This window comes from Myxine glutinosa, chromosome 1 (assembly GCF_964187855.1).
Source record: "Myxine glutinosa chromosome 1, kmMyxGlut1.1, whole genome shotgun sequence".
Taxonomy (NCBI): domain Eukaryota; kingdom Metazoa; phylum Chordata; class Myxini; order Myxiniformes; family Myxinidae; genus Myxine; species Myxine glutinosa.
In genome coordinates, this window is record NC_136261.1 from 436,390,451 (window position 1) to 436,407,377 (window position 16,927).

Genomic DNA, 16,927 nt, shown 5'->3' on the forward strand with positions numbered 1-16,927 from the left:
AATAAGGAGACCTTATTTTTTGAGAAAATTGTGAGTTATTTGAAAAAAGTCAAGGGTGACAATAGTTTTGGCCATGACGGTAGGGGGGTAAGCAGTTTAGCAGTGCCAAAGAAGGACTTTGCACGATGGAGGATGCCCAGTTAGCGACTGGCTTTGGAAGCCAGCTTTGACATGTGGCTTTCACAGGAAAGATCACGGCAGATAGTCAGACCAAAAAGCTTGAGTGACAGAACTTCTTCAAAGAGGGTAGTTGAGAAACTGGATGTGAGGGTTTTCCAGACGGTCTTTTCAGAGAGACAAGGTGAGTGTGAGATTTGTCTGGATTGAAACACATGCCGCTCCATATCTCAACCCTCAGATCGGCAGACAGCAGCCTCTTCACTCTCTGCAGACCTGGACAAAATCACCAACTGGTCAAACAAGTGGAACATGTCTTTCAATCCTGACAAATCTCACACTCTCACCTCGTCTCTCCGAAAAGACCATCTGGAAAACCCTCCCATCTACTTTCTGAACAATCCTCACTCGAGCTTTTGGGTCTCACTATCTGCCATGATCTTTCCTGGCAAAACCACATTTCCAAGCTGGCCTCCAAAGGCAGTCGCCGACTGGGCATCCTCCATCATGCGAAGTCCGTTTTTGGCAATACTGAGATTCTCAGCACAATACAAAGTGCTAATCCGCTGCTTGATGGAGTAATGCTCTCCCCTCTAAGCTGGTGCTCCTGCCTCACACCTAAGCTCAGCTTCATGGTGTAGAAACCAAAGCTTTCAGAATCATTGGGATCTCCCGCGATGAAGCTGATTCTGAGGGCCTTTCACTCTCTCACCACAGGCAGGTTGGTGGTCTTTCTGTCTTCTATCGACTCCTCTCTAGCCTAGCTCCCCCTGCTCTGTCTGTGCTCTATCCCCCAAATATTCCTGCAGGATGCACAAGAACTGCCAGCAACCCTTTTCTGGTTAACTGCCAAAATCAATACTCTCTGCTCACCTTCACTCTTTCATTCCTCTTTTTTCTCACCACTGGAACAAACTCCCTCACTCTCTTCAATCCACCTCCGCCCCCAAGGTCTTTAAAACAGCTGTTCATCACCATCTCTTATCTTCACCCATCCAAAACCTTGATCTTTTCCATCCCGTTAAATTCACCGCAAATCCACATCTTTCAATCCCCAACTTCATTCCTGAAATTCCTTGTTGTGTCAATTTGTTTTGTACCATGTACCCCTTCCCTCCCCCAGCCTTCTCCCTTCTAACAGATCTCCTGATGTCCCTGTTCGCTACTGTTGTGCTTGTGTGCTTCCCCCCCTCTTCCCATCTTGTCTCCCCCTCCCTTTATTGTTTTACGTGTCCGTTTATGTTTTTTGTGTTTTATGTGCTGGTATGTGTTTGATGCGATAGCCTCGATGTTGTATATGAAAAAAAAACCAAAAAACAACAACAACCCAAGAACAGAAAATGCCCAGAGGATCCAAAACACCCTGAAGACCCAAAATACCCCAAAGGCCCAAAACACCCTGAACACCCCAAATACCCTTAAAGATCTAGAGGAACCAAAAGACTCTTCAGACCCAAAAGCCCCTGAAGACACCAATGACCCCAAATACCTAAAAGACATTGAAGACCCAAAAGACCCCAAACACCCCAAAGACCAAAAACACCTTGAAGACCACACACACACAACAACAACAACAACAACAACAACAACAACAACAGGCATTTTAAGGCCATTTTCCCTGCTGGAGCGGGGTTTAGCTGTCTGGAAAACTCTCCCCTTAAAGACCATGAAGACCAAAAAGACCCTGAAGACCCAAAATACCCTTAAAGGCCCAGAGGATCCAAAACACCCAAAAGACCCAAAAGCCCCTGAAGACCCCCAAAAAGACCCAAAATACCCTTAAAGACCCAGAAGTCCCTGAAGACCCAAAAGACACCGAAATGGGCAAAGATGCCTATCCCTCTGAAACGACATGTGGTTGAGAAAAGTGCTGTGGAGCATGGATGTGCTGAGCCACGCTAGTATTCACAATAACACAGACAATGCATTTGTGCTTTTAGGATCTCTCTTTATTGAGAAAACCTTCACAAATTCAAGTTTCATGAAAAACATAGGCAGGAGTCTTCTTTTGACAAAAATTTTACATCAACGGTGTTCTCCCCTTGTCACACATGGCAATTAAACATGGACTACAGAAAAGATCGAGTAAAAAATTATGTTCAACCTGCCATGGAAAGATGAAATCTGAGCAAAACCAAAAAGGGACTAGAAAAACAACTAAATCAGATGGAAAACAAAATTCATAAATACTAGTCACAATCAAAAAAGAGAACAAACAAGCAATAATCCAAAATAAAGAGGAAAGTTCTCCCAGAACTCAAAATTTCAACCTCATTTTTCAGTAAATCATTATTCATGAACCAGTTCGTGAAAATTCATTCTCATAACTTTGTTCCAAGGGCTCGTTTTAGAATCCTCACGAAACCTCTGACAGCCTCCACCTGTCGTTTGTTTGTCGTGATATTCCCCGGAATGCTTTTTAAGTACTGTTAGGGTTTTCTTGATCATCCGGATTTCCTGTTGCTCGAACTTTCATTGATATAATTTCAGGTTTCTTCAATTTCGAAATTCTCTTCCCTTCATTTTTCATATCCTGGTATTTCAGATTTCAGTTCTCCAATATGGATCCTCATATGTGTTTTCAAACTGATGATATGTGAGAAGGCTTTGTCACATATCGAGCATTTGTAAGGTCGCTCTCCTGTATGGATCCTCATATGTGATTTCAAATTGCCGCTATGAGAGAAACATTTATCACAAATCGAGCATTTGTAAGGTTGCTCCCCTGTATGGAGCCTCATATGTGATTTCAAATTGAAGCTATGAGAGAAACCTTTGTCACATATCGAGCATTTGTGAGGTCGCTCTCCTGTATGCTTCATCATATGTGATTTCAACCTGATGTTATGAGAGAAACCTTTATCACATATCGAGCATTTGTAAGGTCGCTCTCCTGTATGGATCCTCATATGTGATTTCAAATTGAAGCTATGAGAGAAACCTTTATCACATATCGAGCATTTGTGAGGTTGCTCTCCTGAATGGATCCTCATATGTGATTTCAAATTGTCACTATGAGGGAAACCTTTGTCACATATCGAGCATTTGTGTGGTCGCTCTCCTGTATGCTTCATCATATGTGATTTCAACCTGATGTTATGAGAGAAACCTTTATCACATATCGAGCATTTGTAAGGTCGCTCTCCTGTATGGATCCTCATATGTGATTTCAAATTGAAGCTATGAGAGAAACCTTTATCACATATCGAGCATTTGTGAGGTTGCTCTCCTGAATGGATCCTCATATGTGATTTCAAATTGCCTTTTTGAGAGAAACCTTTTTCACAAATCGAGCATTGGTGAGGTTGCTCTCCTGTATGGATCCTCATATGTGATTTCAAAACGCCTTTTCGAGAGAAACCTTTATCACATATCGAGCATTTGTAAGGTCTCTGTCCTGTATGGATCATCATATGGCTTTTCACATGGCCTTTTTCAGAGAAACCTTTATCACATATCGAGCATTTGTGAGGTTGCTCTCCTGTATGGATCCTCATATGTGATTTCAAATTGCTGTTTCGAGAGAAACCTTTGTCACATATCGAGCATTTGTAAGGTCGACCTCCTGTATGGATCCTCATATGCGATTTCAAACTTCCTTTTCTCAGGAAACCTTTATCACAGACAGAGCACTTGTGGGAGCCTTTTCCAGTGTGTATTCTCATGTGTATTTTGATGTTACTCGTTGAAGCAAAATCCATTCTGCACACATTACACTGATGATGTATTCGTCTTTTGAAAACCTTTTTGTGTTTGTTTAATTTAATTTTCATCTTGGTGTTGTGAGGCCCAGGCATGCACTTGTATTTTATAGGAACTGTGTCTAGATGTCGTGATGACATTTGACATTTTGAAATTTCTGTGACAGATGAATCGTTGTTGTGTTGTCTGCCTTTCACATGTTCAGCATGGACATCACCTGCGTACAAATCAGCGTCAGTCGTTTGCAGGGAAATGGATTTGAGAACCATCTTAAGAGTTCATAGAACATGTTACGTCATGGAATGTACACTTCAGTAAAAATATAAACATCGGGGCAATACCCCTGGGCACTCATCTGGTAGAATAAAGCAGTACACTACACTGACAAAAGGTATTTTCAACCGTATCATGGCATTTTTAACTTATTTCAATGGATGCTTGAAGACAGGGCAGCATGTACAATCATACTCACGTAATCTGAAGACTTTATACAAACAACCAAAAAATACTATTCTTGGGGGCAACTTCCCCCCCCCCCCCTTAAACTACCTTAGAATCCTATTATTTTTTTAAATGCCGTGAACAAACTTTGGTACAGCACAGGTGGTAAAGGTTGTGGTAATGTTTCATTGAAATTGTGTGTGTGTAGTTTCAGTGAAGAAAGCATATATCGATGTTGGGGGGTCAAACCTGGACCCACTTTGATCCCTGGTAGACCCTTCGACACCGACTTTTTTTTTTCAATGCCGTGAACAAACTTTAGTCACAATTTAAAAAATATCATTGGTGCCAAGTTTGGTCACAATCCCATCAGCTGTTTCGGAGAAGAAATTGAAAGTGTTTATGGAGTGACGGATGGATTGACGACGCGCCACCACTTAAGCCCCCCGGGACTTCGTTTCAGGTGAGCTCATAATGAAGATAAATATTGTTAAAAAGAAAACTTCCAGATGTTAAGCGCTATTGAAGCAGTCTTCTACATCACCCTTGTACACCACCCTATTTAACATGTCCAAGTCCTGCTAAACTATAGATTATTGGAAGTAACAAGAAGGCAATTTTTGTTCAACAGTGTTCAAGTATTTAAATCAATTTACATAAAATAAAGATTGTTAAATTCAGTTTATAAAAATTCTGGAATTTACTGGCATTTCACACTGTCGATTACATCACTTTATCCAACACGTTACATTAGTTATTTGTGCCTATTTTGTTTCCTTTATGATGTCATTATAAACAGTATTTTTCCTGTTTGGAATGATTTTCAGTTTTGTTTAACTCCCAAGCAGCAGACAGAGTGAAAATATTGTTGCAGACTCGGGGTTTTGGGTTTGGGTTTGCGGTTTGGGGTGCTTCACGAGTGGAACTTCTCGGACTCTCCCCGACCTCTGGACCTGCAGGTCGCCAAGCCGTGGATAGCTTCGCGGCCCCACAAGATGTTAAGCAACTACTGACACCGATTGAGACCGTCAAACCTGCCAACACAATTGATTTCGACAGGCGATCCTACCATGGCATGAACAGGTAGGCAGCTTCTCCTCAAGTGCCCAACACATTCAAACAGCAGCGATTGCTATTGCGTTCTCGATTTTAAGCCGCTTCCGCACTAAATATTCGATCCTATGTAATTGCCCCTCTGTGTGAAAGATCAAGGGCACATCCATAACCTGCCATTTAATTTAAATGTTCGCACTGACATTCGGCGGATTTCTTACAGGGAACCCAGACGTGTTCTCCACATCAACTCCTCATGCTGCAGAACCCCCACAGACGTCACACACATACGCCCCACCCCGAAACCTTCACCACATCCACTCACACAACCTGGTACATCCGGTACATCCCCACATCACCTCACGGACCAGCGCACACAACTTACACACATCGGCCATCTCACGATCTCTCGCACACCATAGATTCACACAATTCACTCCACAGTCAATCTCACTCTATGACAGTGTACACGCTACTTTACATGTGAGCTTCCCGCAGAGGTCCCACAGCTGAATTTGCCATTTGTGCCGCGCACACTCAACCGCACACCATTCCTTGGGAATTTTTTTTCAATCATCCACATATGGGCGTTTTGCCGGAACAGACCGTTAACACACAGTGACAGCAGTGCCTTGAAATGTGACCTCCCTTGGACCTGTACGGATTACAAACCTGTTCTTTTTAATCTCCCTCGCACAGGACCAGAAATCCAACATTTAAAATATTTCCCGCTGAGCAACCTCACCCCTCCCCTTAGACAAGATAACGGTTCCCCCGTCTGAGTCGGTGCATGACCCGAACTCTCGCTTGCTCATGTACTCCAATCTGCACGCTCGTGGCACACACTCTGTTACACTGATGTTCGGCACTCCAATGAACCCCTGGTTTTTTACTCCACCAAAGTTCAGCACACACCCTTTCACACCATTAATTCACTCCAGCTCACACAGCCTCACCTCGTCATGGTCCGTTTTGATCGCTCATATCCCCTCCATCTGCACCTGCCATGTGTTATCCCAATCTATACACGTTGTTTCGATACTTTCTCTGATCTCCTCCTTAACATTCTTTGCCCTCTCGCTTGTCTCTTATCATTCTTCTTTGCTTTTTTTTTTTTTTTTGTATACTGAATCGAGGCTCGTGAAAGAGCTAACATTTACTTCACAAACAAATCAACCAGACAAACAAAACATATAAAAAGAGGGAGCGGAAGACAAGATGGGGAGAGAAGGGGAAGCACACAAACACAACATTTGAGAGCAGGGAGATGTGTGGGAGGGAGAGGGCTTGGGGGGGAGGAGGCGTGGGAAGGGGGGGGGGGAGGAGGCGTGGGAAGGGGGGGGGGGGGAGGGGGCGTGGGAAGGGGGGGGGGAGTGGGTGGGAGAAGTATAAAACACAAGGACACCAAGGACTTTGGCTATTTCATTTCATTTTTAACTCACCTGGAACGAAGTTCATGGGAGCAAATGCGATGGCGCGTTGTCAGTCCGTCAGTCCGTCCGTAAACACTTGCAACTTCTCCGAAACTGCTGAAGGGATTGTGACCAAACTTGGCACAAATTATATTTGTTATGTTGTGAATAACGTTTGTACATGGCACAATAAAATGAAAAAATATTTTTTTTAAAATTAATAGATTGGGTTTGAGAGGGTTTAATGGGGTCAAAGAGGATCCAGGTTTGACCCCCTAAAATAGGAATTTGCTTTTTCCTCTGAAACTACACAAACTATTTAGATGAAACTTCCCCACAACCTTCAACACCCGTGATGTACCAATGTTTGTTCAAGGCATTAGAAAAATTGGGGTCTGAGGAGGTATATGGGGTGAGGAGAGGGGGGAGTTTCCCCCCAAAATAGGTATTTCTTTAGTTTGTTGTTCAAAGTCTTATGATTATGTTAGTATGATTCAACATGTTGCCCTGAATTCTTGCAACCATTGAAATTGGTTTAAAATACTTTGAGTCAGTGCAGTTTACTGTTTATTCTGCCAGGTGAGCACCAGGTGTATTTCCCCTATGTTTAAAAATCACTTATCTTTATTATTTCCCACTTTTCCCCCTCAGGTTATTCTTCTAAGATTACTGTAGTGTCTTCCATTCTTTAATTCATTTTCGTTCTTTTGTCTCTGTCGTTCATCCCATTTCTTCTATCTTCTGTGTTAGGTCATCATGGCCCATTTTACATTATTTCTTTCTTGCCCTTCTGAGCTACCCTGAGATCTTGTATTTCTTCTGATTTACTCGTTCAGTTCTTTTTTCCCCTCAGCAAGTCCTTCTTTCCCTGTTTAAGTCCATTCACCTCTTCTTTTATCCCATTTATCTCCTCCATCATTCTAGCCTCACCTGCCCCCATCTCGTTCCAGACACCATCCACATGCTCACTTACCTTTCCACATACTGTCCCGAGCGTTGCGGCTATCTCATTGCCCATAGCCATCACATCAGCCTTTAGCTATGCCTGCCCCAGATGCATATCATGCCTTATGCCAGCCACCTTGTCCCTCCTCCATTTTCATCTTCATTTGTGCCATTAGTTGACTAATCAACAACATCATGTGGTCACTGCCGGACTGGGGCGACCCACTATTTCATGCCATTAGCACTGCCTTTTCCAGGAGCTGATGAGGGGGGGAGTTTAGAGGGAGGAGGAGAGGGTTGGGTCCTCGATCACTGTCGGCACCTTCACTGCAGCCCCTCCTGGTCCTTCTCCCACAATGTTACATTGATATGCAGCTTCCTGGGCCATTATCTCCTCCATATCCTCCTCAAGTTAGCCCACCAGGTCCTGCTCACCTTGGCTTGACATAGCTGAATAATTATTTGAAGTACAATTTCACCCTACACTCCTTACAATTGTTGGGGCACCACTGATAGCGCCCCAGATTCGTTTCTCACTCCTGACATCAATTGTTACAGAAGCAGGGTTTTCGCTCTTTCACAAACGTGTTTCCTTTTGGTGCCAAATAGTTTGGCTTTGCCAATTGGGGTACGTACTCTCAATGCACATCCACATATATTTTTTTAAACATATCGCCTGCAAAAAAGACGTTCAGGCTACTCGAGGTGGGGCCTACACAAGGAAAAGTACAGATATTCGACATTAGACAGAAAGAAGGAGTCTATTGACATTCCTCTTGAATCGAGGTAGCTTGATATAGAGGGGAGAGCAGGATGCAGGGAAGCTGTTCCAGTCATGCCTTGTGGGGAAAAAGAAAAAGATTTTTTCCTTTTATGTATACAGGATCGAGGCTCGTGAAAGACCAAACATTTATCACACAAAAAAATCAAACAGACACACAAAATATAAAATAAGGGAAGTGGTAGACAAGATGGGGATAGAAGGGGAAGCACACAAACACAACATTTGAGAGCAGGGACATCGAGAGATCTGTGTGAGGGAGAGGGCTTGGGGGCAGGAAGCGCAGAAAGGGGGGGGGGAGCGGGAGAAGTATACAACACAAAGACACTGCAAGGACTTCCACGACAGAAGTTGGTATTTCAATAAAGTGGATATGGGGTGAAATTAGCAGGGGTAGAAAAGATCAAGGTTTTGGATGGGGGAAGATAAGACATGGTGGTGAACAGATGTTTCAAAGACCTGGAGGGAGGAGTGGGATTGAAGAGAGCGAGGGAGTTTGTTCCAGAGGCAGAAGAAAAAGGAATGAAGGAGTGAAGGTGAGCAGAGTGTCTTGATTTTGGCAGTTTAACCATAAGAGGGTTGCAGGCAGATCTTGTGCGACCTGTAGGAATATTTGGGGGACAAAGCCCAGAGAGAGCTGGGGGAGCAAGGCCGGAGAGGAGTCGGTGGAAGACAGAAAGACGAACAACCTGCCTGCGTTGAAAGTGAAAGGCCCTTGGAGTTAGCTTCATCATGGGAGATTCCACTGATTCTGAAAGCTTTGGTTTCAACAGCGTGAAGACGAGCTAGGTGTGAGGCAGGAGCACCAGCCCAGAGGGGAGGACAGTATTCCATTGAGTGGCGGATGAAAGCCTTGTATGTGGTGAGGAGCTCAGATGTGCCAAGGAAGGACTTCGCATGACGGAGGATGCCCAGTCGGCGACTGGCTTTGGAGGCCAGATTTGAAATGTGGTTTTTCCAGGAAAGATCATGGCAGATAGTGAGACACAAAAGCTTGAGTGACAGAACTTCTTGGAGAGGATTGTTCAGAAAGTAGATGGGAGGGTTGCCAGTCGATCTTTTTGGAGAGACATAGTAAGAGCGTGAGATTTGTCAGGATTGAAAGACATGCTCCACCTGTTTGACCAGTCTGTGATTTTGTCCAGGTCTGCAGAGAGTGAGGAGGCTGCAGATTGCTGATCTGTGGGATGAGGAATGGAGCGGCAGACAGTGAAGTCATCAGCAAAGAGGTAGAGAGGATTTTCAAGAGAGTCAGAGAGATCATTGATGAAGACAAGAAAAAGCACAGGGCCCAGAACACTGCCTTGGGGAACTCCAGCCTGAAAAGGAAGGGGATATGAGAGAAACCCATTCAGGGACACATGTTGACTATGACCAGAGAGGAAGTCCACAAGCCATGCATGGAGATTTCCATGGATACCATAGGAGGCAAGTTTGGTGAGCAGAGCGGGGTGCCAGACCGTATCGAAGGCATGTGTTATGTCAAGGAAGATAGCTCTAATTTCCTGTTTGGCATGGAGTACCTCCATCCAGAATGCCTTATGGTCTTACTCCTTGGGACAGACATAGTGTAAGGATGGGAGGAAACTGCCAGATGTGTTGAGCAACTGAAAGAATGTTCCGGTGGAACAACATGATGGACCCTCAGAACACATTCCATGGGAATATCTGTAGCAACAGAGTGGCAGATTGAGAGAGGTTCCAGGGATGATGCAACTCCTGTCCCACCAGAATGGCAACACACTGCTAGATTCTATCAAGAGAAAAGTGACAGGCCAGCTCACCAGCCCAAATATGGCAATGATACTCCATGACAGGATGTGCAGTGGCCTTGTATAGATGGAGCATAGCAGCTTGAGAAAGGTAACGCCGAGCACAAAACAAGCAGCGAAGGTGATGCGATGTGCTTTTAGCTCTACCAGAGATGTACTTTTCACAGCTGAGGTTTGAGCTGATATCCAATCCAAGCAGACAGATAACAGGGAGGTCCTGCAAAAATGAAGAATCCATAGACAGCGTCAGAAAACAAGGTGATCTTGAACTATAAACAGATAATAAGTGGGTCATTTTTGGTTGAGAGTAACAAACCAGTCTTTGCCCCAGTTCATCTAACTCTCTCAGTCCTGATTGAGAGTGGTACTCATATGGTCAGGGGAAGAGGCGTCGAGGGGAGGGCACTGCCTCGGGGCCCGAGCTTCTCCTGTAATTTTTTTTTAAACATTACAGTGAAACCAAACACCTCACCGGCTCATCCGCATTTCCTCATCGTTACATTAAAACTCAGAAACTAATTTTGCTTTTTCTTGCCAGAAACAAAACAACATTTGCCACTGTTGATAGTACAGTTTCAAACTTAACAGAAAATGGTTATTAACCAGAAATGTGCATTACAAAGAAATGCGTTTGTATCCTCTTTGTCCAAAAATTAATTGTCTTCTCAAGTTGTTTTTTTTACCAATCTGAGGGACAAATAGTGTTCAATAGTCGAGGGTGCAAATTGACTCGATCGGTCCAAATGTCACGCTATCTCCGATATTTTCGATCAAACGGCAAAATAAAAGTGACCATTTGTTTTTAAAAAGTTTTTTCTTTTTCATTCAAGAAAGTTCCTTTAAAAAATTATAAAAGAGAATAAGAGTGGGGGTGGGGGCCCCGAGGTTATTTGCCTCGGGGCCCTTGCTGGCTCTTGATGCCACTGGTCAAGGGTAGGAGGAAAAAAGGTTCCTGAGTGGGTAGTATACAGTGCTGAGTCATCTGCCTAAAGCCATAAATGCTTAATTGAGAAATAATACAATCAGGCAGATCATTGATATATAACATGAACAATGTTGGACCCAACACAGAGAGACACCTGAGGACTCACATTCGTATTACGGACAGGGGATTACTGTCCCTCATGTACCACAGATGTTTGATGATTTGCAAGGACGTCAGTGATTGCATCAAGCAATTTTCCAGAAATGCCATGTGATTTTAGCCTTTGAGATATCGAGAGCAACAACTCTGGCTTCTCCACTATGATCTAAAGCCCCATTCACATGTCCAGTGATTTGGGATAGAACATCACCAGCAGACCATGACTGTCTAAAGCCATAGTGAACATCAGTTTGGAGGTTGTGGGTTTCCAGATGAGTCATGAGTTGTTCCATCAAGGATTCAAAGACTTTGCTGATAATGGGTCGAAGGCTAACAGGCCGATAATTAGAAGAATCTGATTATTCACTGGAACCTTTAAAGACAGGGAGTGCAGAAGCCTGCTTCCAGCTAAGTGGAAACGCAGACTTTAACATACACAAGCAATGCAGTTTTGCGGGAACAGAAGACAGTTCAAGTGAACACATCTTCAAAGCAATTGTAGGGATTCTATCTGGTGCAGTAGATTTTCAAATGTCAGGCCTTTGAATAATCTTAGCAACTTTCATGGGTGTGCTGATGATAGTGGAAAGCCTGGTGTCAAGACAGGAAGGACAAACAGGCAATGTTTGTCTGTGGTCTTCAAGTGTGGAGTTTGCAGCAAAATGCTCAGCAAAGAGGTTGACTTTATCAAGAGGAGAAGTGAGGACTTCAGGGCAATTGAAGAGGACAGGAATCGATGGTCGATTACGGTTGAGAATGCTATTAGCAATTCTCCAAAAATCTTGAGAACCGAGCTGTTTATTTGAGAATGAATTTCAAACACATTCTGTATACTGTCGCTTAGCATTCTCCATTACTCGTCTGCAGTGTTTGCTCGCAACGTGATACAAACGATGTGCCTCACTCAAGGCAATACAGTGATACTGTTTGAAAAAGTGATTGCGATGGACGAGAGCAGCAGAACAAGCTGGAGTGAACCAGGGCTGAGAGTGTTGTTTCACTTGGTAGGTCCAAGAAGGTAGAAAGCGGTCCATACAAACACGGATCCACTCAGTAACTTCCTTGGCAGCTTCATATGGGTTGTGACAAAGGATTGAGTTCCAGTGAACATCGGCAAGAAAAGAACGCAAGCCATCCCAGTCAGCCTTGCTATATTGAAAGACAGTTCAATGGACATGATGAACAACAGTTGATGGTGAAGAATAAGAAACCTGAACTTCGATGGCGACATGATCAGAATTTCCAAGAGGGTGGAGAATATTTTATTTATTTTTTTGTATGCAAAGGCGATGCCCGTGTCAGAGCTAACACACAAGACACAAAAACATAAACAGAGACACATAAAACATATAATAAAGGGAGCAGGAGACAAGAGGGGGAGAGAGAGGGAAGCACACAAGCAACAGCAGAGCAGGGACATCGGGAGATCTGTGGAAGAGAGAGGGCTTGGCGAGGCGAGTGGAGGGAGTGGGGGGGATTTGCGGGAGGTATAAAACAAATGGACACGACTTGGACTTTCATGAAAGAAGTCAGAATTTGGAAAAGGTGGATTTGGGGTGACTTAACAGGGGTAGAAAAGATCAAGGCGTTCCCCAATGATGATTGCATATACAAGGTTACATTAATTATTTTTTTTTAATGTGCCTCTAATTACATTTTTTGCTATTCTACATTTTCCTATTCCATTTTTGGTAATGTACCCAGGGGGCGGGGTCAAAATGATACTGCTCTTGCACCTTGTTGCCATGTGGTGATCATAACAACCAAGTTTGTGAATTTTTACACAACCGTTCAGGAGACAACATGACGGACAGACAGAGGGATGGACAGAGCCGATTGCTGACTACGATGAAGTGTCTTCATACTTTTTCAAAAAACGTGGGATAACAAGGATAAGCCTTCCATGGCTGAAGAGGTAAACTATTTCCTGCATGCAGATAACTTAAATGCACCGTTAAACAAGGAACACAGAGGTAATTAATACAATCCCCCCCCCCCCCCCACACAAAAAAAATAGGGGAAAAATACTGCGATTTTTAAAATGCTGTGAAGAAATTTGGTACATCATGGGTGATGAAGGTTGTGGTCAAGTTTCATCAAAATTGTCAGGGCAGTTTCAGATAATAGAGCAAATAACCATTTTAGGATATCATGCCTACTCCCCAGCCCTGACCCCTCTCCCTCTCCCTCCCGCACACCCACTTAAACTCCTACTTTTTAATGCCATGTACAAACTTGAATTCAAACACACAAAATATAATTTTAGCCAAGTTTGGTCACAATCCCATCAGCAGTTTCGGAGAAGAAGCTGCCAGTGTTTATAGACGAACTAACGACGACCCATCCCATAAGCTCCCCAGAAATATGTTTCAGGTGAGCTGAAATGTACCTTGTACCCTACATAAAAAAATTCATTAATATGAGACAATATCAAACTGCACCAAAAGGGCTTACGCAAGTTAAAAGTAGACAAAAAAAAAACAATGGGAGAAGATCAAGATATTTGTTAACATGCTGTTGTATTAAAAAAGTCACATACCAGACGTGATTCTTGATGCTTCATCCTGAGAGCGGAGGCTGCAGACATCACTGAACCCGATTCCAGAGAAATCAGAAATGTTGCACCGGTGCACATTTTGGGATCTGAAAATCTTTTCACAGAAACTGGAAAGTTCCCGAATAACATTCTCCAAGTTGATGAAAATACTTCCCAACAGAGAAGAACCTGCAATCTGGACATCTTGCGGCTTCGAAAAAGAATTCATAAGTTTACAGAAGTCAGCATACATTGCAAATTGTAATTTTTCTTTGGCGAGAGCGAGGAGCTCGGTCCGTAATGCATCCGACTCAGTACAAGCTCGAATAACCTTCTGATTCTCAATTCCAAGCTTATCAATCACTGCTTGGGCTGTTTCTGCTCTCAGGCTTCGGGACTTGAGCCATTCCAAGAAGCTCTCCATTTCACCGATGACCTGCCAAAGATACAATGCCTGTGTTAACAAATGAAAAGTTATACATGTTATTTTCCTTACTCTGTTTCGAATTTTTGTGAGTTATTTCCATTGACAATCCAATCAATTATTATCCAATAAATGCGGGCTTTTGCATTGCATACAGTTTGTTAACCGCTGTGTCCCATTTTGTAAGTTTTCTTGTCAATCATGATCTAATGAATGTGAGTTTTTATATACAGAGACAAAAATAAACCCAGAGTAAACTTGAGGAGACCATTCGGCCCATTATGCTGCGCAACATCAACACCAGACCAAGTTTATCCACCAAAACGATGCAATTTCATTTGGGGAATGAGGGGAGGAATGTGGATGAGACGATGTGGCACGACCAGGGATATCCCAAGCGCGTCAAATAAAAATGGAGAAATACATTTACATTTATTTTAATTATTTTAAGAAAATAAAGCAAATTTTTGTGTATTTTCTAGTGTGGGTGGTGGGCTTTTTTCAAGGCTTCCTGAGGCTCGTTTGCATGACGTGCTTGACGCCTCCTTTCCTGCTTCCTGAGGCTCGTTTGCACGACGTGCTTGAGGCCTCCTTTCCTGCTTCCTGAGGCTCGTTTGCACGACGTGCTTGAGGCCTCCTTTCCTGCTTCCTGAGGATCGTTTGCATGACGTGCTTGAGGCCTCCTTTCCTGCTTCCTTAGGCTCGTTTGCACGACGTGCTTGAGGGCTCCGAGTGCTTCTGCTCACTGAGGATCTCACCTTCGAAAGTGTTGCGTTTACATTCTGTACGCCTGGCCATCTTAGCTACTTAACGTGCAGTGTAAACGAACCTTTTCTTTGTTATCAATGGTGATCTCAAGCTTGTGGAGGAGCTTGTATGTGTAATGTATTTGGGAGGACGACTCGGCCATCCTTGTGCTTTTACATGAATTGACTTGAACTGGTGTGTACGGTGTGTACCCTGGTTAGAATAGGTGCACCGTATCCCTGCGTGTCGGGACCCTGCGTATCCCTGCATGTCGTAAGAGGCGACTAAGAGGGTTGGCATCAGGAAGGGCATCCGGCCATAAAAACCTTGCCTCAAAAAGAGAACCAGGACAATAACAACTACATTTGGGCAGGGTGCAGCCCGAAGTGGAGATCGGTTTCTGAGGTTTGGGACATGGAATGTTGGGACAATGACAGGGAGATCAGGAGAAGTGGTGGAAGTATTGATCAGAAGAAGAGTGGACATATGTTGTGTGCAAGAGACAAGATGGAAGGGAAGTGGTGTGAGAATGGTGAAGGGTAGGCAGGGAGAGAAATACAAGTCTGTGTGGCAAGGGTGCCCGGATGGCATGAATGGTGTTGGTGTCCTGTTTTCTGAGGAGTTTGTAGACAGTGTGGTGAGTGTGACTAGAGTGAGTGATAGGTTGATGATGGTGAAAATGATGATTGGAAAGCTCTTGGTGAACGTCATCTCGGAATATGCTCCACAGGTTGGTCGGAGCGATGAAGAGAAGGACAAGTTCTGGTGTGCGATAGAGAAGCTGATGGAAAACGTGAAAGATGAGGAAGTTGTTGTGGTAGGAGGAGACCGAAATGGACATGTGGGAAGGAGTATGGATGGTTTTGAGGGAGTTCATGGGAGTTACGGATATGGTGTGAGAAATGGAGATGGTGAAAGGATTTTGGAGTTTGCTGATGGAGCTGATTTGTTGATTTGTAAAACTCAGTTCCAGAAAGGGGATAATAAGCTTGTTACATACACATCAGGTGGGTCGACGACAACTGTTGACTACCTGATGGTGCGTAGGCGAGATAGGGGGTACCTCCGGGACACAAAGGTGATCCCGTGGGAGGAGGCTGTTTCACAGCACCACTTGGTTGTCTGCGACATAAGGGTGAAAGGTGCGAGGTGAGTTCGGCGGGTGAAGTACCAACCGAGAAAGAAGGTGTGGAGGTTGAAAGAGGTGACAGTAAGGGAGGCATTAAAAGAGAGGCTGAGTCAGGTGGAGGATGATGTGGTTGAGCTGGAACATGGTTCGATGTCAATGAAAGATAGTCTTTTGGGAGCCGTTTGTGAGGTATGTGGATGGACAAAAGGACCACCGAGGCACTCGGAAAAATGGTGGTGGGATGATGAAGTTGGAAAGAGGATTGACGAGAAGAGGAAGAAGTTCAAGGAGTGGCAGAAGGCGAAGGGTACGGGAGCAGAAAAAGCAGAGCATGAAAGTTATAAGGCAGCCAAGAAGGCTGCAAAGAAAGAGGTCGTAAAGGCGCAGGAGACATGGAGGAAAATGTTCGGAGAACGCTTGGATTCGGTAGAGAGTCAGAGAGCTGTATTCAGGATTGCAAAGCAGATAGTGAAAGAGAGGTGTGATGTGTTGTGGGTGAGTTACTTGAAGGATGAAGTGGGACAAATCGTTGTGGACCCAGATGGAATTAAAGGAAGATGGAAAAGATATACGGAAATGCTGTTGAATACAGAGATTGAATGGGATGGCAACATAGAGAGTAACCCAGTTTTAGGACCGGCAGAGAAGATAACTGAGAAGGAAGTTGAGGAAGCGATAAAAGCAATGAAGAGTAGAAAAGCGGGAGGGCCGACGGGAGTTGTGGGAGATATGTTGAAGGCAGCAAGAAGTTGGGGTGTGAAGAGAATGGCAGAGATCTGTAATC

General features: G+C 44.0%; 1 protein-coding gene across 3 annotated transcripts in view; it reads right to left on the reverse strand.

Annotated features, from left to right (window-relative positions):
- Nucleotides 1-2,044: 2,044 nt before the first annotated feature.
- Nucleotides 2,045-16,927, reverse strand: part of LOC137417983 (uncharacterized) — a 61,781-nt gene continuing 46,898 nt past the window's right edge. For 2 of the 3 annotated variants that reach the window (XM_078770738.1, XM_078770739.1), the window contains 2 exons: nt 13,847-14,279; nt 2,045-4,036 (listed from right to left, as the gene is read on the reverse strand). In XM_078770738.1, coding sequence (XP_078626864.1) covers nt 2,637-4,036; nt 13,847-14,267 — 1,821 coding nt within the window. In that variant the 5' untranslated portion in view covers nt 14,268-14,279 and the 3' untranslated portion in view covers nt 2,045-2,636. The remainder of the gene's footprint in view (nt 4,037-13,846; nt 14,280-16,927) is intronic. The other variant, XM_078770740.1, reaches the window with a different exon arrangement.